This window comes from Callospermophilus lateralis, chromosome 2, assembly GCF_048772815.1.
Source record: "Callospermophilus lateralis isolate mCalLat2 chromosome 2, mCalLat2.hap1, whole genome shotgun sequence".
NCBI classification, from domain to species: Eukaryota; Metazoa; Chordata; class Mammalia; order Rodentia; family Sciuridae; genus Callospermophilus; species Callospermophilus lateralis.
Genome location: NC_135306.1, coordinates 147,710,055 through 147,733,738, shown reverse-complemented (window position 1 = coordinate 147,733,738; position 23,684 = coordinate 147,710,055). Strand labels below are relative to the sequence as shown.

Sequence of the window (23,684 nt, the reverse complement as noted above, 5' to 3'; positions counted from 1 at the left end):
TTTAATGTGGCTACTGGGGGGGGTTAGATTGATATACTCACTATATTGAAATTTCATTTTAGATAGCTTATTTGGAAATTATTTTTCTCACTTGATGAAAAGGAGTGAAAATATAATTTTTTTCACATCAAGGATGATAGCTAATGAGTAGGTTCTCTAAAGAACTCTTAACTTATAGCATGTCCCTTGTGCCAGGTGTTCTGTGTGAGAAGACAGGCAACACAGTGATTAAGAACCACACTTTTGAAGCCAAGGTTCCCCAGATTTGATTCCCACCTGTACTCATTACATAATAGCACTGTGACTTTGGGCAGCTGAATTAACTTCTGTATCTCAGTTTCTTTACCTATGTAATGGAGGCCTAACTCACAGGGGTTGTTTTGAGGACTAAATTGGGGGGGGGTATATAAAGCACTATATTAAATATCAAATATTTGATACAGGGCTGGGGATGTGGCTCAATCGGTAACGCGTTTGCCTGGCATGCGCAGGGCGCTGGGTTCGATGCTCAGCACCACATAAAAAATAAAATAAAGATATTGTGTCCACCAAAAACTAAAAAATAAATATATTAAAAAATATTCTCTCTCTCTTTAAAAAAAATTTGATACAGAGCAATGCACAATAAAGTTAGCTTCTCTTATTATTTTCATCATTAATACATCATTAACACATTTCATATCTGATTAGTTATGCTTAGCTTCAGCCTGAAGAATTGATTTTACTGATTCAGTAATATCTATGGGAATGAAAGAAGAAATACTGAAGTGCTTTGATTCCTTGAAGAATGCTCTTTTAAAAAATCAGCATCTTTGAGGCTGGGGTTGTGGCTCAGTGGCAGAGCACTTGCCTGGCATGTGTGAGGCACTGAGTTCAATCCTCAGCACCACATATAAATAAAAAAAATAAAAAATAAAGGTACATCAACAACTAAAAAATATTCCCAAAAAAACCCAGCATCTTTTTTTAAAAATATTTTTTAGTTTTCAATGGACCTTTTATTTTATTTATTTATATGTAGTACTGAGAATCGAACCCAGTACCTCACACATACGAGGCAAGTGTTCAACCACTGAGTTACAACTCCAGTCCCCAAAAGTCAGCATCTTTGATATTGCATGTTTGAAGGAAAAGCATTGTTCTTTGTAGACAATCTTGAGTTCATTCATTTGTTCATTCCACATGTATTTTTTAACCACTGTGTTTCTAAGCCCTGTGCTAAGTGCTGAGAATAAAGCAGTAAACAAGAGGGATATATTATCTTTTGCAAAGGAATCTATATATATGGAATTCATAGACTCTCAGAATTATAAGGATCTTTAGAGAATATATCTTCCAACCATTATACTTTATACAAACTTAAGGCTCAGGGAGGTGGACTGACTTACTCAGAGTCACACAGCAAGTCAGCCAGAGCTGAACTAAAATCCACACCTGACCCTATCTAATACCTTTTAATAGTGATTAACTATATGGAATGGGAACTAATGCCTAGGTATCTTAGATTATTTTCTTGATAGTGTTAAATTTACCTCTCCTCAAATAAAAAGTTGTTTTGATTAGATAATTTGTTAAGTGGTGATATTCAACTTTGCTCTGGGTTTTTAATGTTAATAATGTTATTAATGTGTCAAATGTTTATTGAGCATCTAATATGTGCCAGCCTCTGTTCAAAGATCAGGGTATTTAACAGTTAATAAGATAACCAAGTCTTTGTGCCATCCATGCACAAAGGATCAGGATCAATTCAGCAAGTGATAAATGCAGTGAACAAAATGTAATAGAAAGTAAGGGGGGTGGGTCAGCCCATTACTTTTGGTTTAGTGGTCATGGAAGGGAGGCCTTTCTCTATGCCTTTGAGCTAAGATACAGATGACAGAGTAGCTAACCTCCTGGAGTTTTTGATGAAAAGGATTCCAAATTGGGGAAAAGCTAGTGCAAAAGTGAATTTGGCCAGAGACTGGAGCCATGGTGAGGAGTTTTAATTGCATGGTAATTACAAAAGGTAATGATTACAGAGTTTTTAGCAGATATAGTTTATGAACTGATAATCCTTTTAAAGTTATCTGATAAAGGTGAGGAAAAAGAATAATGTGACAAGGCAATGTGTTTATGTTTACTTACCCACAGGCCTATAGCCAGGGTGTTCCATCTACTGGTGTTTTTATTGTTTAAAAGGCAAGTTTTGGGTTCTCTTGCACCTGAATGCTTTCACTACTCTCATTTTCAATAAAGACCATTATCCCATACAAATTACTTCCCCTTGAACTGCCAGAGAGGCTTGAAATATATTGTGAAGTTAGCAAATTATTTATCTTCCAGATAATAAGGACTAAGATTTGACTTAATGATCAAATGAAAATATCCTTTAAAATATGTTTCCTGAGTTTGTCAGTATACTTTAACTTCCTTTGTTAGAAGAAGTGCCATAAAAGAGAGGAAAGATTACTTTGAGTTGCACAAAACTTGGATTTCAATCCTGGCATTAACCCTGACAGCTGTGTGACTGATTAAGTCCTTGCCCTCTCCAGTTTCCTCATTTGTAAATTGGGAATAGTAATTTCCTTATAACGTTGTTATGGGGATGTAGTAAAAAATCATGTGAAAGCACCTAGCACAGTGCCTTGCGTGTAGATGTCCAAGATATCAGTTGTTTTGTTGTTTTTTTTTTTCTTTCTTTCTTTCCTTCATGTCGTTGGGGAAATCCTTGTCACTTTTTCTTACCATAAAGATTCTCTCCTGCCTCTTCTCTTCCAGGCCATTCCCCAGTATGCTATTCCTTGCCACTCCAGCTCCAATGTGGTTGTGGAGCCCAGTGGGCTTCTGGAGCTAAACAACTTCACCAGTCAGCAGCTGGATGATGATGAGACAGCAATGGAGCAGGACATAGACAGTAGCACGGAGGATGGAACCGAGCCCAGCCCCTCTCAGAGTTCTGCCGAACGGTCCTAGTGTTTTGGACACAGGAGTGCACTTTAAAACCTGCTTGGTTACCAAGTGTCCAGGGAAACTTGTATTTTGATGTCTAAAAAAAAGCACTTTGTCCGTACGTAGGCTGTGGACCCTGAAACAGCAGTGTTTCAACAAGATATTGCTGCAGGAGCAGCATTTTAACAAGATAAAGCTCACAGGGGAATGTACTTTTTTAAAAAAAAAAAATAAAAATAGAAAAAAAAAAAGAAAGAAAAGAAAAAAATGCACATCTACAGAGACTTCAGACTTGATACTCTTTTTCTGTTGGACCATGGCCAATGGAAAAGTTTTGTCTTACAGTGGAAAGAGACCTTTCCTGTGAATGTTTCTCAGCTGGTTTCCACTGAGCAAAATGTCATAAAAAAATACCATCAAAAAAAGAGAACATGAATAGTTTGTATTTTGAAATGATGTGTCAGGAACAATTTTTTAAAAAATCTTGTATGCTTTTGAAAATCCCTGGAAGTGTTGAATTGGTTGAAGTTTTACATTTGCTCAGTTCATAATTAGTTTATAAATATCTAGGAAAGTACTGGCATTAAAGATTCCTTGTTGGATGGTAGAAACCAGATCCCTAACCAGTGAGAAGTGCTTTTTGGATGGCTTGTACATTCTCATCTGTTGTATGCTAATTTATTGTGTTGTTCCTTTGTGCTCTAGGTGGCACACTTGCCTTCTATTTATTTAAGTGTAAACATTTCAAAGCAGACCATATTCCTTCTGACACATTTCTTGTAAACCAGAATTGCATACCCTTTCCACCTCCCATTATCCCTCAGCTGGCTCCCTGCTTTAAAAAAACTTACTAGAAAATGTTTCATTGTGAAACAGAGGAAAAGAAACATTTTCTGGCCCAAAGGAAATGTTCATTTATGTTAAGGAAAACAAATTCAATCATATGATGCTCTCTTAATGTTGAAATTGCACATTCATGTTAGACTGAGACTTTGAAAATAATTTTTACATACTTTTGTTTAAACCCCTTTGAAATGTATAAAAAGTTCATCTGTAGTTCTCAATGTAATGATTTTAAGCATTCTACCTTTTTAAGACAGTTTGTTTAAGCAAAGTCTTGTGATCACTGTCACAAGTAGAGTGGGGGGTAAGGGGGTGGAGGGTAAGAATCAATTTGGACAAGTTGTGGCAAAGGAAACTATACTTTTCATTTTTTAAAAAATGTAAATAGAAAAATTTTTAACGGTTTTATATAGATTTCATTATAAATAAGCATTTTAAGACTGACAAATGTTGAACTGTACATACATAGATCAGCATAACTGCCCAATTTTTTGGTGCTGAAGTACTGTAAGTAAAATTCATCAACAGTCTCCTAATTTTTGCGTCTACATCAGGAAAGAAAAAAAGCTGTGATACTATGGTTAATAAATTCCCCGTAGAATGACACTGAAGGTTTCAACACAAACTTTCAGAAATAGATGCACTGGTCTATGGTGGTTGTCAATATTTCTACTAGGTGATAATGACTTACCCATAGATGGAGCTGTTGGATATCATTTCATTGTAAAAATTCATGTTTGAAAAACTTTGTGACTGTTTCTAGTTGAGTAATTTTTTAACTTCTCCTGGGTTATAGACTTCTTTGAAAATCTGATTAAACTATGAACTCTCTCACCAAAAAGATACACATGCCAATATACATGTTAGATTTCACATACAATTTTAGGGACTCTTGGGTCCCTAAATGTGTCCATGTATTCCAGGTTAAGCCCTCTCTGTGGTCAGTCCATTACTTACAGATGTAAGTTTTTATAAAATAAAATCTTCTAAATATTCATGGGTCAGATAACAAGAATGAACTTGAATAAAGTTATGTTCTGCATATTCTAACAGCACAGCATACCTGTATCCCTTTGAGAATTCAGCCTTAATATGTTTCAGCAACTGAAATGGCAAATGAAACTGTTATAGTCTAAGTACAAAATCAAGTAAGAGATTTAAGATATTTTTTTCTTTCAAAGGTGCTAATGCCAAGTAGACCATAAACTTAACTTATTAACAAATATTAATTAGGGCTCTTCTGTGTGCCAGATATTGTTCTAAGCAGGGATACCATAGTGAACAAATATAAAATCCTACCCTTACAGAAGTTCATGGGCAGGGCTTCCAGCTGATGAAATAGATGTGAGGAATGAAGGAAGGAGAAAACCAAAATGAGGTTGAGGTTTCTTAAATGATTAATGGTGATGCCATATATGGATTTTCAGACATTCTTTTACTGAAAGTCTTAGCATTGTATCTATTAGTATTTCATGTTTATTCTCATAAGTTCAAAGTAATTTTATATTATCTCTTTGAAGGATATTCAGAGATTATGATGCAATTCTACCCAGTTATTAGAATTCTAAGAACTGTTAAGCAGTGATAAGAAAGAATCATGGGGTTTAAAATAAAACCATGTAGTTTAAAGTAAACTTTAATAAGTGCCTAATACTTCAGATAGAGCTTTTGGTGAATTTAGACAACTTATAGAAAAAAATAGCTTTATTGGGATACTCATATGCCATATAAAGTGTACAGTTAAGTGGGTTTTAGTACATTTCCAGAGTACTAATTATCTATTGCCATAATCAAGTTTTAGAATATTTTCATCAACACCCAAAGAAACACTATTCCACTGAACATCCAACTCCAGCCCGTGGTGGTAGCTACTTTACTTTCTGCCTGTGGATTTGCCTCTTATTGTATCATAAATACAATCATACAATAGATGGTCTTTCATAACTAACTTCTTAGCACAATATTGTCAAAACTCATTCATATTATATAGCACATATCAGTGGCTTTTTATGACTATTCCATCATGTGGATATGTCACTTTTAAAAATCCATCAGTTGATGGACATTGTTTCCACTTTGGAGCTGCTTCTGAGTGATATTGCTGTGAACACTTGTGTATAAATTTTACTGATGTTTTCTGTTCTCGTGGGTTTATACCTAAGAATGGGGTTGTTGGGTCATGCAGTAACTGTTTAACCTTTTGAGGAACTGCCAGACTGTTTTCCACAGAGCATGCCAGTTTTTCATTCCCACCAGCACTATATAGAGCTCCAGTTTCTCCACATCCTTGCTGACCCTTGCTACTGTCTGTCTTTTATTTAGCCATCGTAGTAGGTAGAGTGGGTACCTCATTGTGGTTCTGATTTACATCTCTTTAATGACTCGATGAGCACTTTTTCAGGTACATCTTAGCCATTGGTATGTCTTAGGTGAAATACCTATTCAGGCCCTGTGCCCATTTTTTCAGTCAAATTATTTTTTTTTTCTTACTTAAATTGAGGACTTTTGAAGTATAAGAAATGATTCTAAAGAGGAAAGTAATCTGTCTCTGTTAAGTTTTCACCTTAAAATATTAGGTTAATTATAGTTCTTCCTCTATGATGTACCAAATTGCTTAACATTCTTAATTAGTATAGTTTTTTTAATATTTATTTTTTTGTAGTTTGACACAGTAACTTTATTTTATTATTTATTTTTATGCAGTGCTGAGGATTAAACCCAGGGCCTTGCACATATGAGGCGAGCGCTCTACCACTGAGCCACAACCCCAGCCCCTTAATTAGTATAGTTTTATAGCTGAAAACTTGTTTGTTTTGCATTTCTTTCTGTAAGGTTCTCACAGTCACCTGCCTTGGGTAGGAGACAGCACAAAGGAAATAGTGGTTAGGTGATCTGGATTTGAGTCCCATGCTCCTCTAATTATTGCTCATGTAAACTTGAGCAAGTCACATTCCCTCTCCACATTAGTTTCTGTATAACCCAAAGTATTTCTGACCTAATGAGAGAATTGTGAAGACTAGGTGAATTGTTCATGTAAAATTATTAGGTGTGGTTCTCAGTTTGTTGTTGGTGGTTTTCTTTTCTTTTTTTTTTTTTTAGTCCATTTGTATACCACTCCCATTTTATAAACAGAAAACAAGGACTCAAAGAAGTTGAAGAGTGTACCAGAACTCATAGGTTAAATGCAGATGGCATCATGCTGAACCACTGAATTAGTGCTGTCTCTAGAAAGCCACTTTTGTGCCACCAAAGGAGACTGGTCGTTGAAGGATAGAGGAACTTGGTGTGGGACTCTCGAGCATGTCTGTTGTTGGCCATAAGGGTCTTTACACAGGTGCTCAGTTCAGGTGTGTTTGTTTCTTAGTTCAATTATGTGTCACAAATCCCATATAAGAGGAAGTAAAGTGAAAAAGCACCATATAAGCAAGACTTTTCCCAGAAAAGATAGTGAAAAAACAGTCTGCTGCCTCAGCTTGAAGGCTTGCAAGCCTTTGAGCTGTGTCAACCTATATATTGAAAAAGAAGAATTGAAACAAGAATAGGGTCAGATTTATACTTGTAAGAAGGCTCACTCTGCCTTCTTCCCTCTTCCCTGCTCATAAATACACTAACTGAAAGTACTTTTTTTTTTTTTTTAAACCTGACAAGCTGACAATCTGTGAACTTTTAGGACAAACTCTAAAAAGCTTAAGACAGCAGGGGATAGAGCAGCATTACATTATTTGATTCCTTAAAATAAATGATAAGTAGTCTTCCCTGCACATAGTTCTGCCCAGTGTCCTGACTTTCTCCTCCTTGCAACAAATAGTTGCTGGACACTTTCTGTGTGCAGACATTGGGCATGCAGTTGACCAGGGGTTTCAAGCCTACTAAAGAGGCATTTTATTCAAAGAAGGACAATGTATTACATGGTAAGCCATGATGGAGAAATACTTTGTACCATGATAACATTTGAATGGGGAGGTTGAGGAGAGTGTCTCTCACGAAGGAGTGTGTGAACTGTGACCTGAAGGAAGAGGAAGAATTAGAATTTAACTAGGCAAAGAGGAGGGGGGACAATTGTCCGTGTAGTAGGGACAGCAGACTCAAAATTCTGGTGGGAGAAAATCTCAAGTAGGCTTGTATGGCTGCAGCACAAAGAGCAAGGGAATGGCAGAAGGCAGAAGCCAAACAGTTTTGCAGGTTATGATAAAGGTGTGTTATTTCTTTTGTTGTTTTGTTTGTTTGTTTTTGCAGTACTGGGAATTAAATCCAGGGATGCTCTGCCACTAAGCCACATCTCTATCCCTTTTATTTTTATTTTTTAATTTTGAGACAGGATTTCAGAAGTTACCCAGGTTGGCTTTAAACTTGTGATCCTCCTGCCTCACCCTCCCAAGTCACTGGAGTCATAGGTGTGCACAACTCTGCTCAGGAAAGTGTGCCTTTATTTTAAGAACAATGGCAATTTCTTAGAAAACTTTAAGCCATTGGAACTGGCAAAATGAACTCATGTTGTTTTGTTAGAGGAAAAAAATGGCATGTCTTTTTTGTCAGTCTCATTTCCTTGTCATTTTTTGGAACATCTTCTAAAGTTTCCCAAGACAGTATGATTCTGGCATTTAAGGCTCTGAGCCAAAGCCTGAACTTGCATTCTAGATTCATATCCATTGCACTGCCTCTGCCCACTGCACACCTCCCTAACCCACACACACTTTATGCCCTGCACTTGAGAGTCTCACTCATCCCTCAAAGTTCAGCTTGATGAATTCCCCTTCCTTCAACAAGGCTGCCCAGATCTCTTCAGTGAGGAACCATCCCTCCCCACTGCTGGGTTCTCTAGCATTTGGGGGAGGAACACATGATTAATAGTACTTATCCAGGTTACTTTCTGTGAATGACTTGCAGTATACAAGGATTCCATATAGGGAAGGATTCACATTAAAAAATATGTTTTGAAGTTACCCAGTACTCATGATACCTGACAGAAATTCTAGGTGTGCACTGTAATACAATATGAGGGTTCCTTGGAATCCCCCACAACACACCTCTCGAAGTCCTTGAAATACAATATTCTAGGGAGTCTTCCTAAAACATTCTTTCAGCATTAAGTGATAGGCCCTGAGCTTTCTCAGTTTTTTTCTTAGGCCAGTGTTCATTTGTTACTGTTAGTGAGATCATTAATCTTGATAAGATTCACTGTTATTCAGCTAATTGCATTCCTATTTAGTTCTGCACAGGATCGCCTGTTTTCCTGCATCGTAGCTGGTGTTTATCGGGGTTTGTGCTCAGCCCACATCCTCGCTCTGCAGTCTTCCAGGGGCTTTCAACTTCCACCTACATATGGATGAATTGATAATTCATTGAATGTATTGATTAAGAGCTTTATCATAGGCACTGTTCCAGTTCCTAGGGATATAGTAGCAAACAAAATAGCAAAAAAAAAAAGAAAAAAAAAAAAAACAAAAACAAAAAAAACCCCACCGCCCTATGTTACATTCTAAACAGGCAATAAATTTAAAATGCATACAATCTTAGCAATAGCAAGAAAAAAAGTAAGGGAGGAGAACATAAAATTCTAAGGTCTATGTGAAAGTTTAGAGAGGGCGGACAAGGAAGGTCTCACTGAGAAAGGGGTTTGAAAACATTTGGAAGGAGCTAGCACGCTGCTAGCTCTGCAGGTGTCTGCAGGAGGAGTGTTCAGGTGCAGGAACAGCAAATGCAAAGGCCCCGAGTTATACACCTGGCACATGCACAAGGGTAAGGAGAATAAGACTAGAGTGAATGGAGAGGGAGGGGAAGAGTAGGACATTAGGAGAGGGGGAGAGCTGTTTCCTAGTTTTCCCCCCATTTTTAAAATGGGTACATTATAGTTGTACATAATGATGGGGTTTCATGTTATATATTCATATATGCACACAATATACATAACAATATACATATGGTTCCTCATTTTCTGATTCTTTCTAGTCTTGAACAATTCTTTTGTGGGAGGTCTAGGGATTGAACACATTGTGCTCTGTCACTGAGCTGCATCCCCACCTTGCTAAGTTGCCCAGGCTGCCCTTAAACTTGGGATCCTCCTGGTTTAGCCTCTTGAGTCATTGAGATTGCAGAGGTATACCACTGCACCTGGCTCTTTACTTTTTTTAAATATTTATTTATTTATGTATCTTTTTAGTTTTAGGTGGATACATTAGTTTGTTTTTATGTGGTGCCGAGGATTGAACCCAGTGCCTCATGCATGCTAGGCGAGCACTCTACCACTGAGCCACCACTCCAGCCCTTGGCTCTTTACTTTTTATATCAATCAAATTTGTTGATGTGCAATTGTTCATGGTATCTTTGTTTTTTTTTGAAACAGGCTCTCCTTAAGTTGCTTAGGGCCTCACAAAGTTGCTGAGGTTGGCTTTCAACTTGCAGTCCTCCTGCTTCAGCCTCCAGAGCCACTAGGATTATAGGTGTGTGTCACTGTGTCTGGCTCATAGTATTCTTATAATTCTTTTTACTTCTATAAAATCGGTGATAATGTCCCTACTTCCTTTTTTTTTTTTTTTTTTTTTTTCACTCTTAAGCATCTTTTACTGCATCCTGTAACTTTTGGTGTGTTGTGCATTTTTCATTATCTCAAAGTGTTTTCTCCTTTCCTTTTGATTTCTTCTTTGACCCATAGGTTGTGTAATATCCACATTTGTGAATTTTCCAATTTTCTTTCTGTTATTTCTGTTTTCATTCCATTGTGGTCAGAGAAGGTACTTTGTGTGATTTCAGTCTTTTCAAACTTATTGAGACTTGTTTTGTGGCCTAACATATGGCCTATTTGCTAATGATACAGATATGTGCATGCACATGTGAGGATGTGTACTGGTAATGGAGGGTGGGGTGTTCTATATGTATTTTTTTACATCTAGTTGGTTTATAGTGTTGTTGAAATCTTTTATTTCCTTATTGATCTTCTACCTAGGCATTCTATATATTATTGAAAGCAGTGACTGAAATTTCCAAAAGTTTCCATTATCATGGAATTTTTTCTCCCTTTGATTCTATTAATATTTGTCTCATATTTTGGGATTCTGTTGTTTGGTACATATCCACTTATAATTGTTATGTCTTCTTGATGGATCAACCCATTTAACAGTATATATTGTCCTTTGTCTCTTGAAACCATTTTAACTTGAAATCTATTTGTCTGATAGCCACCCAATTCATTTTTGTTTAAAATTTGTATGAAATACTTTTTTCTATCCTTTCACTTACAGTATATTTGTATCTTTGGGTCTAAAGTAAGTATTTTGTGGATAGCATATTGGATCACGATTTTAAAATCCATTCTACTATTTCTGCTTTTGGATTGGAGATTTTAATTGATTTACATTTAAGGTATTACCGATTGGAAAGACTTCCTTCTACAATTTTGTATTTGTCTTATGCCTTTTTAATCCTCTTGCACCTGTTCAATCCCTCATTTCCTCCATTACTGCCCCAACCTGTGTGTACTTGTGTGTGGAGAGAAAGAGTTGTTTTGAGTCCCTTCTCTTTTTTTTTTTTTTTTTTTTTTGCATTTTTTTTAGATATCTCCTTTGTGGTTGTTATGGGTATTTATATAAAGTGTCTTAAATTTATTGCAATCCAGTTTGAACCAATACTGACTTCAACAGTATACAAAAATTATATAACTTTGTCCCTGCCCCATGTTGTTAGAAATTACATCTTTATGTGCCCAATAATATATTTATCATTACTTTTTAATGCATTTGTCTTTTAAACCATGTAAATCATTGTCTTTTATACCCTGCTGCAGGTTTTTCTGGGCTTTTTATTGATGTTGTTGTAGGAGGTTATAATAATTTGTTTGTTTGTTTCCTACTTGTTTTTTTTTTTTCATAGATTATATTTCATTTCAAAAGTGGTTCCTTAAATTTCTGTTCCTTGGCTTGTGATCAGCTAGTGATTGACAGATCTTGAATGTCAGAAGCTAAGCAGACAAACAAAAACACCTCTCCCAGTCTTTGCAGAGGGCCTCTGTGCTCTGACCCTCTTTTAACCTTACCCAGACTTCAGTGGGCCTAGGACCAATCAGAAGTGAAGGTGTGAGGTCTTATGGGATGAGACTTTCTAAATTTCCTCTTACACAAGGGTGCTTTTAAATGTCCTAATTTCCCAAGGAAACTCCCTGCTTTTCCTTTCTGGCCTCAGGTGATCTTTTACATATCCCAACCCAAATCCTTTGCCTCAGGCATCTGCAGATTGTTCACCAGCCTGACAGTGTTCCAGAGTGCTGTCTGGTGCTATTCTGGTCTAGGTGAGTTGAAGTTAAGACAAAACTGAGGTGAGCATCTTGCATCCGTCCTTCAAATAGCCCTGAGATAGGTTAGAATACAGTTGCAGAATAATTTGTAAGTAAAGTCTGCTCTCATCTTCCAGAACTAGGGAGCAGGGTCCTGCAGTGCAAACATGGACTAACATCTTCAATACTGTCATCAAGTCAGGGAATTGGGCACATCCTATTAAAAATGTCACAAAGTGTTTTCTCATTTATTATTGTGGTAAAATATACCACATATATATTGTATATATGTAGCAAAACTACCATTTAACTATTTTTTAATATTTATTTTTTAGTTGTAGTTGGACACAATACCTTTATTTTATTTATTTTTATGTGGTGTGAGGATCGAACCCAGGGCCTCGCATGTGCTAGGCGAGCGCTCTACCGCTGAGCCACATCCCCAGCCCCTGTTTAACTATTTTAACTATTTTTAAGTGGATACTTCAGTGATATTTAGTATGTTCATTGTTGTGCCATCATCACTACTATCCATTTCCAGAACTTTTTCACCAACCCAAACTGAAACTCTGTATTCATTACATGTTAACTCCCTGTTCCTGCCTCCCCCAGTTCCTGGTACCACTATCTATTTGATTTTCCTTTTCTTCTTGGTTCAGTGTTTGGATGACTGTTCATCTAAAATCTGTTCTCTAAAATCTGACAGTTGGTTTTGACATTCAGTTAGTTTATTGATTCTGTTTGCAGTGATAGGAGCTTGGAGCTACCTACTCTGCCATCTTGCTGACATCACCCAACAGCAAGCTTTTAGTCCTGGACACCTTGGAAGAGTAGAATGGCCATTAGCCAAAATGGGAAAGACTGTGGGAAGGTTGCATTTGGCGGATGAATATCACGGATTCAGTTTGGGGTATATTCAATTCAAGATGCCTACGAGGCATCAAATAAAGAATACAGGTAGACAGAGAAGAAAAGAGAACCAAGGACAGAGTCCTGGGGTAGGATAACACACAGGTCAGGAAGATAAATCAGCACTAGGAAAGAGACTTAGTAGGAGTAGCCAGAAGGGTGAAGCTGGAGATTGTGGTGTCTTAGATAGTGTCTGCAGCTAAGTAAGAAGATTTGTGGAGTTGGCCACATGGAAGTCATTGGTGACCTTGGGGAGATGAGTTTTGGTGGAATTGGAAGCAAAAACTAAGGGGAATGGGAGGGGAGAAGTGGAGGCTAAGTACAGATAATTCAACAATTCACTGTGAAGAGGAACAGAGAAATGAGACAGTTGCTAGAAGGGCAGGTGGGATCAAGAGGTGTTTTTTGTTGTTATTGTTTGATCATTTGTTTAATTTTCTTTCTTCCTTTCTTTCAGCCTCCTAAGTTGCTGGGTCTAGAAAGTTTTGTTTTAATGTGAGGATTTGGGATGAGATTAATCCAATGAAGAGGAGATCTCAAGTTCATGATGCAGGAAAGAGAATTACTGGAGCAGTGTCCTTGAATAATGAGAGGGGATGAGGTCTAGTAGGGGTGCTGGGCTCATCCATTATAACAGAAAAAGATGATGTGAGGAGACAGAATCAGGCAGGTGGAGAGATGCATTTCTTCAATTTTCTGTTGACTCCCCAATCCATATCTGCAATTGCTACTCTTCCTTGAGTCAAAACCTTGGGATACCCATGACTGGATTTCCTAAAAGTGTTCCAGCTTTAAGTTGTCCCAAACCAAGACCAACTCCTTTCCTTCCAACTCTGCTGTTACCTCCTGTCCATGGCCTCCCATCCATGCTGAGGAGGGGAAGTGTCCGTGTTCTGAGCATGGTGGAGGCCGTGAGAAAATGGCAACCCAGAGCTGAGGCTGGAAGATGATTAGGCATTTACTACAGGGGTTCAGAGGTGGAAGAGGCACAGACAGGGCACCCCAAGGTGAGTGGGAAACGGGCTGGGTGTGTGGTGACCAGGGAGCAGTCACCCAGAGGCCAGCGTACAACAGCAAAGCCTTATCAGGATCTGTAGAGTTACCCATTGTTCGTTACATGATCCAAAGAGCTGCTTGAGTTTTTCCTCCACAGCGCTGGATTGTCTTCTTGCTGGGAGAACCCTGACAATCAGGCCTTTTCTCCCTCGGGACCTGGCACAGGCTGCTCCGTCCTTGTGTGGTGATTTACCTCTAGTTGTTGATCAAACCCCCTGTTGACCCTGCATCTCCAAATTCACCTCCTGGGCCTTGCCTGTCTCCCTCCCCCTTAGCCTCCTCACTGATTCCTCTTTTATGGTTCTCACCTGAGATCCTAGTTCTTTCTAGTTCTTTCCTAGTTCTTTCACACTGAGATTTGACCTTAGCACAGGGTCTGCGTGGAGGAAGCCTCAACAAGTTTGTTGACTGACTGTACAAAAAACCCCACAAGCCATCCTGGTTTTAGGTCTCTGCACACAGGTGCACAGATTCTTACTAACTGAAAGGCACAAGCAAATCGCAGAAATAACATCCTTATTTCAGGTTGTTTTTAGATGAGGATGTTATTGTTGTGAGATGTTTGTGTATCATCCATTCTGGACTCAGGGGACAGTGCCCATCTCTGCTGTCATTTGTTCTGTTACTTCAAAGTACAGGAAAACCACGGGTGGTGATTTTAGAATCTTATTCAGAACCTTCAGTGAATGACTCATTTTGCATTGACGACTTTTCCGGATTACTGCAGTTCAAATAAATTAAGCAATAGGACATTGTTGTTGTTTTTGTTGTTGTTAATTTTAACCATTTTAGATAGTAAATTTCAGACTTGTGTTATCATACTTTCCTGACCAGGATTCCACTGGCTCATTTCTTCAAAATCACGATGAACAAAGTTCTAATTTTCCAGCCCAGCAATGAGTATACAGAGACTTGCTGGAGGAGGACGAGGAGGAGGAGAAGGAGGAGGGGTAATTTAGAGCTATCACCTGGGAGGCAGCTTAGTCTCTCTCCCGAGCAGAATCTGAACTATAGGCCAAAGTCCAAGATGGTGACAGCTGAGCAGCCACAGAAATTAAAGGAGCAAGGGAGGGAAAAACGCTGGCCCTGACCCCAAACATGGCCATGAATCCCTGACTTCAACGCACCTTTGAGTCACGTTGGCTAAAATTTTAGCTTATTCTGATCCAGTAGATCCAGATTGGATTCTGGACTGGGATCCGATTTCTGCATTTTTAACAAGGTCTCAGGCCAGACTAGTGCTGGGGGCCACCGACTACACTTTTGGTTTCAAATCTTCAATTGACCTCTGAGGTTTTCTCGTGGTCTTGGGTGGACCTTACTGGGAGGCTGATCTTTAGAGTTGGCTCTGAGGCATCCGCACACAACCCTGGGATTCACGTTCCTCCACGGCACCTGCTCTCAAGTTTACAGAGTCCCTGTTTCCCTTCATTCTCATAATGCTCCTGGGAGTTCAGGTAGCAGCACTGTACCAACTGGGAAGCCAAGTCCCGCCTGACGTACCTCCCCAGACTGGATCAGGGCTCCTCCTTAGGGCTGTGTCACTGCAGTTGTTGCCTCTTGGTGTGTCTGTGCTGACTGTAGACAGCCTGTGGACTCTTGGCACTGTGGGAATATGGGGGCCAGCTGCATGTCCCACGTGTGTGTGCCTGTGTTAGAACGAAACACTGATCGCCACTAGCAGCACCAGCACTGGGGGGCCCTGCAGGCTCCCCTGGGACACCCTGGGACTGGCATTTCCTCTCTGCTTGAATCTCCACTCCAGATGATGCCCTTGCCTTATTTTATTACCAAAATACTGTCATTGCAAGCAGCAGTGACTGACCCCCTGTAGCACCTGCCGAGATGCTGTTAGTGCCGCAGCTCTTTAAATCATCAAATTTGGGGCAGGCTGGGCAGGCTTGATCTGCAGCATCTGCCTCTCTTCCTAAGGGTTTTATCTGGCCATTAGTGGCCACCTTGCCCTGTGAAAGGCACTGAAGTGCTGGGGAAATTCATGCCCCTCATTCGACCAAGGGCTAATGGAAGCTGGAGTAAAATTAAGCCAACTCTTAAGCTGGGCCACTCTGAAGTGTTTTCAGCTCTATTGAGGCTCACTCACAGTGGCAGCTTGCTTGATAGTGTTTCCCTTATTCGCTGCCTTCTCCTCCTCCTCCTCTTCCTCTTTCCCATAATCCGGATTCCTGGATCTCATCATAAACAAATGATAAACGATCAATAACCCATCTCCAAGTCTACTGGGGAACCCACTTCTTCCAACCACTCCACGATTTCTACTGACCTACTTACAGCTGAACCCACACACCTGACTTTAGTCACAGTGGAGAAGTGTTCCATTTCCTTGGTAAGGTCACATCCTCCACCAAGGACCTGGCTTCTCAAAGATTTTCCTCCTCACTTTGCCCACCCCCCCAATCTATACAACATAATCATCCTCCTCATCCTCATCCTCATCCTCCTCTTCCTCTTCCTTCTCTCTCTCTCTCTCTCTCTTAGATCTTTCTAACTTTCGAACATACCTCAGTATGACCTTTCAAGCCATAGTCTTCCAATTCTGGCCAATATGGAATAACAGTGACTTGATTTTCTGTTCTGCCTGAAACAATAATATATGACAGTGGTTTTCAAGGCACTGGACATCAAGCAACAAAGGTTAGAATTCTTGAGAGATGGGAAACAAGTAAGGGGAAGCCTGTGATTGTCCCAGCAAAGGGAGCAGAACCCAGGCAAAGCCTGGTAGACTCCATTCATCGAGCAGGCAGCTGAATTAGAAAGACCAAAGTAGCAAGAACATGCAGGAACCTGCAGAGGGACGCGCCAAGCATTCAGAAGAGATCTGAGCATGCATATGAAGAAACTACCCGAAGCCAAGGAAAGATGCACCAGAGAGGATTAGTGTAAATGGTAGCTGGCCAGGAATGGTGCCTTTTCCTGCTGGTCCAGTCTGGAAAGCCTCATGCCTGACAAGACATGGGGTAGAGGACTCAGAAGGGTCTTGCCTCAGTAGCAGGCAATAGTAATCCCTAGACTAAATGCTACTCTCATCCTTTAAAAGAAAGACCAAAAGGGCCCAACTGTTGCCAAGCAACATAACTGCATCCCAGAATATTTATATAGATATAAAAATGTCCAAATCTCAAGGTAATATTCATAATGTTAGATTGAATAAAAAGCACCAGGCTTGCAAAGAAGGAAGAAAATACAACCCATAATAAGAAAACTCAATGGAAACTGACCCAGGATTGACACAAATGTGAAATCTGGCAGACAAGAACATTGAAACCATTCTCACAGCTGCCTAGTTAGATACATTCACAAGTTAAGTGAAGATGTGGGCAAAATAAAATAGACCCAAATCAAACTTCCAGAGATTAAAACTATAAGGTCAGCTACCAATAAACATACTGAACAGAATTACAGCAGATTAGGCATTTCAGAAGAAAAACTAATAAACTTAAAACAACAAAAACTACCCCAAAATGAGAGACAGTACTAAATAATTTTTTAAATGATTAGATCTTCGGTTAACTGGGAGACAACTTCAAGAAGTTTAATATATGCATTAAGTGGATACCTTGGGAAATAAAAGATAGGGGAGAAAAGGTACTTGAAAATAATGGCTGAAATTTCCCCAAGTTTGATGAAAACTATAAACCCATGTGTCTAGAAGCTCAATAAACTCTAAAGCACAAGAAATATGAAAGAAATTAAGCCAAGATAATTCATAGTTGAATTGCTCACAATTGATGATAAAGAGAAAATCTTAAAAGCATCAAGGTCAAAGGAGAGAAGACATGTTACATACAAAGGAACAAAGATTAAATAAATAGATTTCCTTTCATAAATGATTCAAGCAAGCAGACAGAGGAACAATATCAAATACTGAAATAAATCAGTACCAATATTTTATATCCACTGAAAATATCTTTTAAAACTGAAGGTGATTTTGATAATACACTGTTATGGGGCTGGGATTGTAGTAAGCTGTAGAGCGCTCGCCTAGCACGTGCAAGGGCCTGGGTTCGATCCTCAGCACCGCATAAAAAAATAAATAGATAATACACTATTATGTAGGATGTTGTCATTAAGGGAAATCTGATGAGTATATATGGGAATAAAGAAGAGAGAGATCCAAGAGCAAGATGACTTAAACCTAATCACGTAATCAATCACATTAAATGTAAATGGAGTCCTCCTGATAAAAAAAAAGGCATAGATCCTTAATTTGATTTAAAAGCAAGATCCAATTATACATTTTCAAAATAGACATAAATAAGTTAAAAGTAAATGTATTACAGGCAACAATAAATGTTGGCAAGGATGTGAGGAAAAAGGTACCTTCATATATTGCTGGTGGGACTGCAAATTGGTGCAATCGTTATGGAAAGCAGTATGGAGATTCCTCAGAAAACAGGGAATGGAACCACCATTTGACCCAGCTATCCCACTCCTTGATTCATACCCAAAGGACTTAAAATCAGCATTTTAAGTGACACAGCCACATTAATGTTTATAGCAGCTAAGCTATGGAACCAATCTAGGTGTCCCTCAATAGAGGAATGGATTAAAAAATGTGTTATATATACTCAATGGAATATTACTCAGCTTTAAAGAAGAGTGAAATTATGGCATTTGCCAGTAAATGATTGGAGTTGGAGAATATCATGCTAGGTGAATCAAGCCAATCACAAAAAACTAAAGGCTGAATTTTTCTCTAATAAGTGGATGCTAATTCACAATACGGTATGGGGTGGGGCACTAGGGAAGAATAGCATTAGTTAGGTTATGTAGAGGAAAGTGATGGGAGGAGAGGGGATGTGGGTATAGGAAAGATAGTAGAATGAAACAGGCATTATTATGGTATGTATAATGTGACTACATGACCAATATGATTCTGCAATATGTACACTCAGAAAAATGAGAAATTATATCCCATCTATGTATGATATATCAAAGTCCATAATTGCATTCTACTGTCATGTATAACAAGAAATTTTTTAAAATTTAAAAAAGGAGGAAAAAAATAAGTAAATGTATTAAAATATATTCCATACTAACAATAAGAAATTTGAAGTGACTATATAAATGAGAGATAAAGTAGATTTTAGGGGAAAGAATGTTATCAGGGATAAAGAGTATTATTTTACAGCAAGAAAAGATCAATTCATCAAGACTATATAATCCTAGAATGATATAAGCCTAATAATAGAATTTCAAATTCTATCAGAGGGAAATTTGATAGAACTGCATGGAAAAATGGCAAATTGAATTTGTAGTTTAAAATCTTCCCACATAGATTAGTCCAGGCCTACATGAGCTCAGTAGTGAATTCTACCCCACATTTGAGAAAGAAATCAGGCAAATTCTATGCAAACTCTTACACAAAATAGAAAAGAAGGGAATACATCCTAACTCATTCTATGAAATAGAGCTTCCTTAATACCCCAAACACACATACTACAAGAATTGAAACCATAATCTGATCTTACTCAAAAACAGTTGTAAAAATTCCAAACAAAATTTTAGCAAACTGAATCTAATTTAAAAAGACTAATACATCATAACCTCGTGGAATTTATTCCAAGAGAGAAGGTTTGCTTAACATTTGAAAACCAATCAACACAATCACAATTTTTTTAAAAAATGATATATTTCTCAATTGGTGTAGAAAAAAACTTCATAAAAATCTGATGCATGCCCAATAAAATCTCTGAGAAGACTACAAACAGAAGGGAAATTCCTATACCTGATAAAGGCCCCCACAGCTAACATAATATTTAATGGTGAAAGACTGAATACTTTTCCCATTGGATCAGAAACAAATCCAGGATGCTCATGTCACTTTTACTCAACACTGCACTGGAGGTTACAGCTAATGCAATAAGGCAAGAAAAAGAAAAGAAAATGAATTTACATTTAAAAATTAAAAATAAGTAAAATTGTATTCACAAATGACATAAATATCTTTGTAGAAAATTCATTGAAAACTAGAAATACATTAGTATATGAGCTTATTAAGTTTGTAGAATCCAAGATGAACTATACAAAATCAATTGCTCTTAAAAATAAAAACAGGTTAAACCTCTGTCATGTTGAATTAGGCAATAAAACCAAAAACAATCTAAAGGAAAGAATTTGATAAATTAAACTTCATCAAAACTAAGGAACTTTTTATTTTGCATCAATGGACGCTATCAAGAAAGTGAAGCTGGGGATGTACAGCATTTACCTAGAATGCACAAGGCCCTGGGTTCAACCCCCAATATCTACCCCCCGACACCAAAAAAAAAAAAAAAAAAAGTGGGAAAACAACTACAGAACGGGAGAAAATATTTGCAAATCAAATATTTGATAAAGACATAGTATCTAAAACATACAAAGAACTCTTAGAACTCAATAATAAAAAGTTAACCCAACTGAAAAATAAGCAAAGGATTTGCATAAACATTTCTCCAGAGTTGATATACAGAAGACCAATAAGCACGTTATGATCATGATCATCGTGTTAACTTGTTGGGAAAATAGTTTCTTATCTTGTTTTTCGCTATATACACAGTAGATTAAACAGTAACAAACCTGAAGCAATAAAATTGGCCAACCATGCCCTGAGACCTCTCAAACTATGAGCCAAAATAAATCCTTCCTCATCAAAGTTGTTCTTGTCAGGTATTTTGGTCACTGTGATGCAAAACTGATTAATACAGATATTATTAGCTACTGTATAAGTCTGTGTGCTCCTCCTTGGTCACACTCTTCCTATCTTCTCAAGACTAAACCACTTTCCTGGTTTTTATTATAATACCTTGCTTTAAAAAATACTTTAGCATCTACTTACTTATGCATGTTTAAATAATATATTAATCAGTTTTTTAAACTTTTATGTAAATAGAGTTATGCTGATGTAGTCTTCCATGATTTGCTTTTTTCATTTGACATTATGTTCATAAGATTCTTATGCATGGAAGGATATGACTATTCACTATTGTTATTGTATATATAGTGTTCTTTTTTAAGAATTTATTATTATTATTATTTAGTTGTAGATGGACATAATACCTTTATTTTATTTGTTTATTTTTATGTGGTGCTGGGGATTGAACCCAATACCCCACACATGCTAGGCAAGCACTCTGCCACTTAGCCACAACCCAGGCCCCTCTATAGTGCTATTTTTAAAATATTTTTTATTAGTTCTAGATGGACAAAATGCCTTTATTTTATTTGTTTATTTTTCTGTGGTGCTGATCACTGAACCCAGTGCCTCATACATGCTAGGCAAGTGCTGTACCACTAAACCACCACCCCAGCCTTGTAGTGTTCTTTTTAATAGATATACCACAATTGATTTTCCAGTCTACTGTAGGTGAATGGTGTCTAGTTTTTCTATTATGAAAATTGTGCTAAAAATGTTTTTGTACATGTGCAATTTTATCAGGTTCAGGAATTTATACGAATTGATTCAGCTTTACTAGATAATGCCAAATAATTTTCTCAGGTGATTGTATTAATTTATAATTCTAGCAGCAGAGTATATTCCCCATATTGGGCAAAATGTAATCATTTTATACTAATTATGTTTTGCAATATGATGAACAGGTGATCATATTGCAAAAATACACACACACACACACACACACACACAAATTTTAGAGTAGATTTATAGAGTTGTTGCCAAGATAGGAAAGAAGTCTTGTGTAACAATTCTCTCTATTGCTAGCATCTGACATTACCATGGCTGTTTTGTTATAACTGAAGAACCAACTATTAAACAATACACTTTATTTGGGTTTTGCTAATTTTTCCACTAATGTCCTTTGTTTCTGTTCCAGGATTCCATCCAGGATACTACGCTCCATTTATGTCTCCTTAGTCATCTCTTGTCTATGGCAGTTTCTTAGACTTTCTGGTTTTTCACGGCCTTGACAATTTTGGGGTGTATTGGTCAGGTATTTTGAAGATTGTTTCTCAGTCTGTGTTGTCTGATGTTTTTCTCATGATTAATCTTGGACTATGAATTTGGGGGAAGAATACCAGAGAAGCAAAATTCTCATCACATTTGATCAAGTGTACCTGCTATCAGTGTGACTCATCACTGCTGATGACCCTTCCATATTCTTCAGAAGAAAATTACACACACACACACACACACACACACACACATACACATACACACACCATCCCTGCACTTAAAGTGGGAGAATATTATGCTCCACTTCTGGAGACAAGGAATATCTATGTAAGCTATTTGGAATTCTTCTGTTTGAAATATTTGTCTCTTCTCCCCATTTTTTTTACTATAGTAAATAATTTATTTATATCAATATGACATAATTTTTAAAAATAATTTGGGCTATAATATACCACCACACTATTTTGTTGCTGGAGTTGTTTTAGCTTTGATCATTGGAGACTCCTTCAGATTGGAACCTTTGTCCCTTGGCATGTCCCCCAACCTTTCGTTTTTGTAATACTTCCTTCTTTTCTGGCACTACTAAATTCTTCAGGCTCATCTTGCATATTTTCTAACCCTGCTCTAGAAGCAGCCATCTCTCCAGGTAGCCCTGGTTCCTTTTAATGGAGAGTGGTATTAGAAACCAAGATCTGAGTGAGGAGTGTGATCACTATTACTGGGGTGTCACTGCTTTCAGTCCCCATGCTGAGAAACCTACTGATTCATGGCTACAACACCTCTAATCTTTTCTGTATATGTCCATGTATCTTAACTATGCTGATGCCTCAAACTCAAATCCAGTATTACCCTGTTCCCTCTGGCCTTCCGCCTTGCTTAAATGTAACTCTCTGCCCCAACAGTGAGAAATCTCCCATCCACCATCCGTTTATCTATTTGTTCAACCTCAGTATTTATGCACAATTGTGAACCCATATCCCTGCAAGAAACTTTACCAACTAGAAAACAGTGTCTGTGAGTAATTCCTCTTGTCTTTACCCTTTACAGTTTCAGTCAAAACACTTTTTTCAAAAAGTTACTTAGCTCAGCTTCTTTTTCCTTTACCCTCTTCAAATGTTGTTTCATACATTTGTAATACAGTTAGCTTCTTTTGTCGCAGTCTGCATTCCATCCTGGGAGCCCTTGACCTTCTGGTTGATTGATTTTCAAAATTTACATGCATTAAAGTTCACTTTGCTGTAAATTTTGATAGGTTTTGACAACTGCATAATGTCACTTCTCCAGAACCATACAGAGTAGCTTGATCACTCTAAAACCTCCCCTATGCTTTCCTGTCTCTTATCAGCTCCTGTCCCCAAACCTCTGTCAACCACTGGTCTGTTTTCCATCCCTATCATTTTCCTTTTTCAGGAAAAATATATATATATACACACACACCTATATTTGTATAACAGGTAGCCTCTTTGGTCTGGCTTATTTCACTTAGCAAAATACATTTCAAATTAATAATTTTCCCATTAATTAATGGTTTGCACCTTTTTACCACTGAATATTATTCTATTGTACCACAATGTGACAGTTTATTTTATGTGTCAACTTGGTTAAGCTATAGGCCCAGTTATTTAATCCAACTGTAATGTAGGTGGTGCTGTGAAAGTATTTTATAGATGTGGTTAACATTTACAACCAGCTGATTTTAAATCACATAATGTGGGTGGCCTCATCCCATCACTTAGAAGCTAGAAACATTCATACTCAGGATTTTGTATTTAT

General features: G+C 37.7%; 1 protein-coding gene across 7 annotated transcripts in view; it reads left to right on the top strand.

Annotated features, from left to right (window-relative positions):
* The window catches only part of Emsy (EMSY transcriptional repressor, BRCA2 interacting), an 82,283-nt gene extending 77,460 nt beyond the window's left edge, over positions 1 to 4,823 (top strand). For all 7 annotated transcript variants that reach the window (XM_076846606.2, XM_076846609.2, XM_076846605.2 and 4 more), the window contains one exon: positions 2,758 to 4,823. In XM_076846606.2, the coding sequence (XP_076702721.1) occupies positions 2,758 to 2,952 (195 nt within the window). In that variant the 3' untranslated portion in view covers positions 2,953 to 4,823. The remainder of the gene's footprint in view (positions 1 to 2,757) is intronic.
* The last annotated feature ends 18,861 nt before the right edge of the window (positions 4,824 to 23,684 follow it).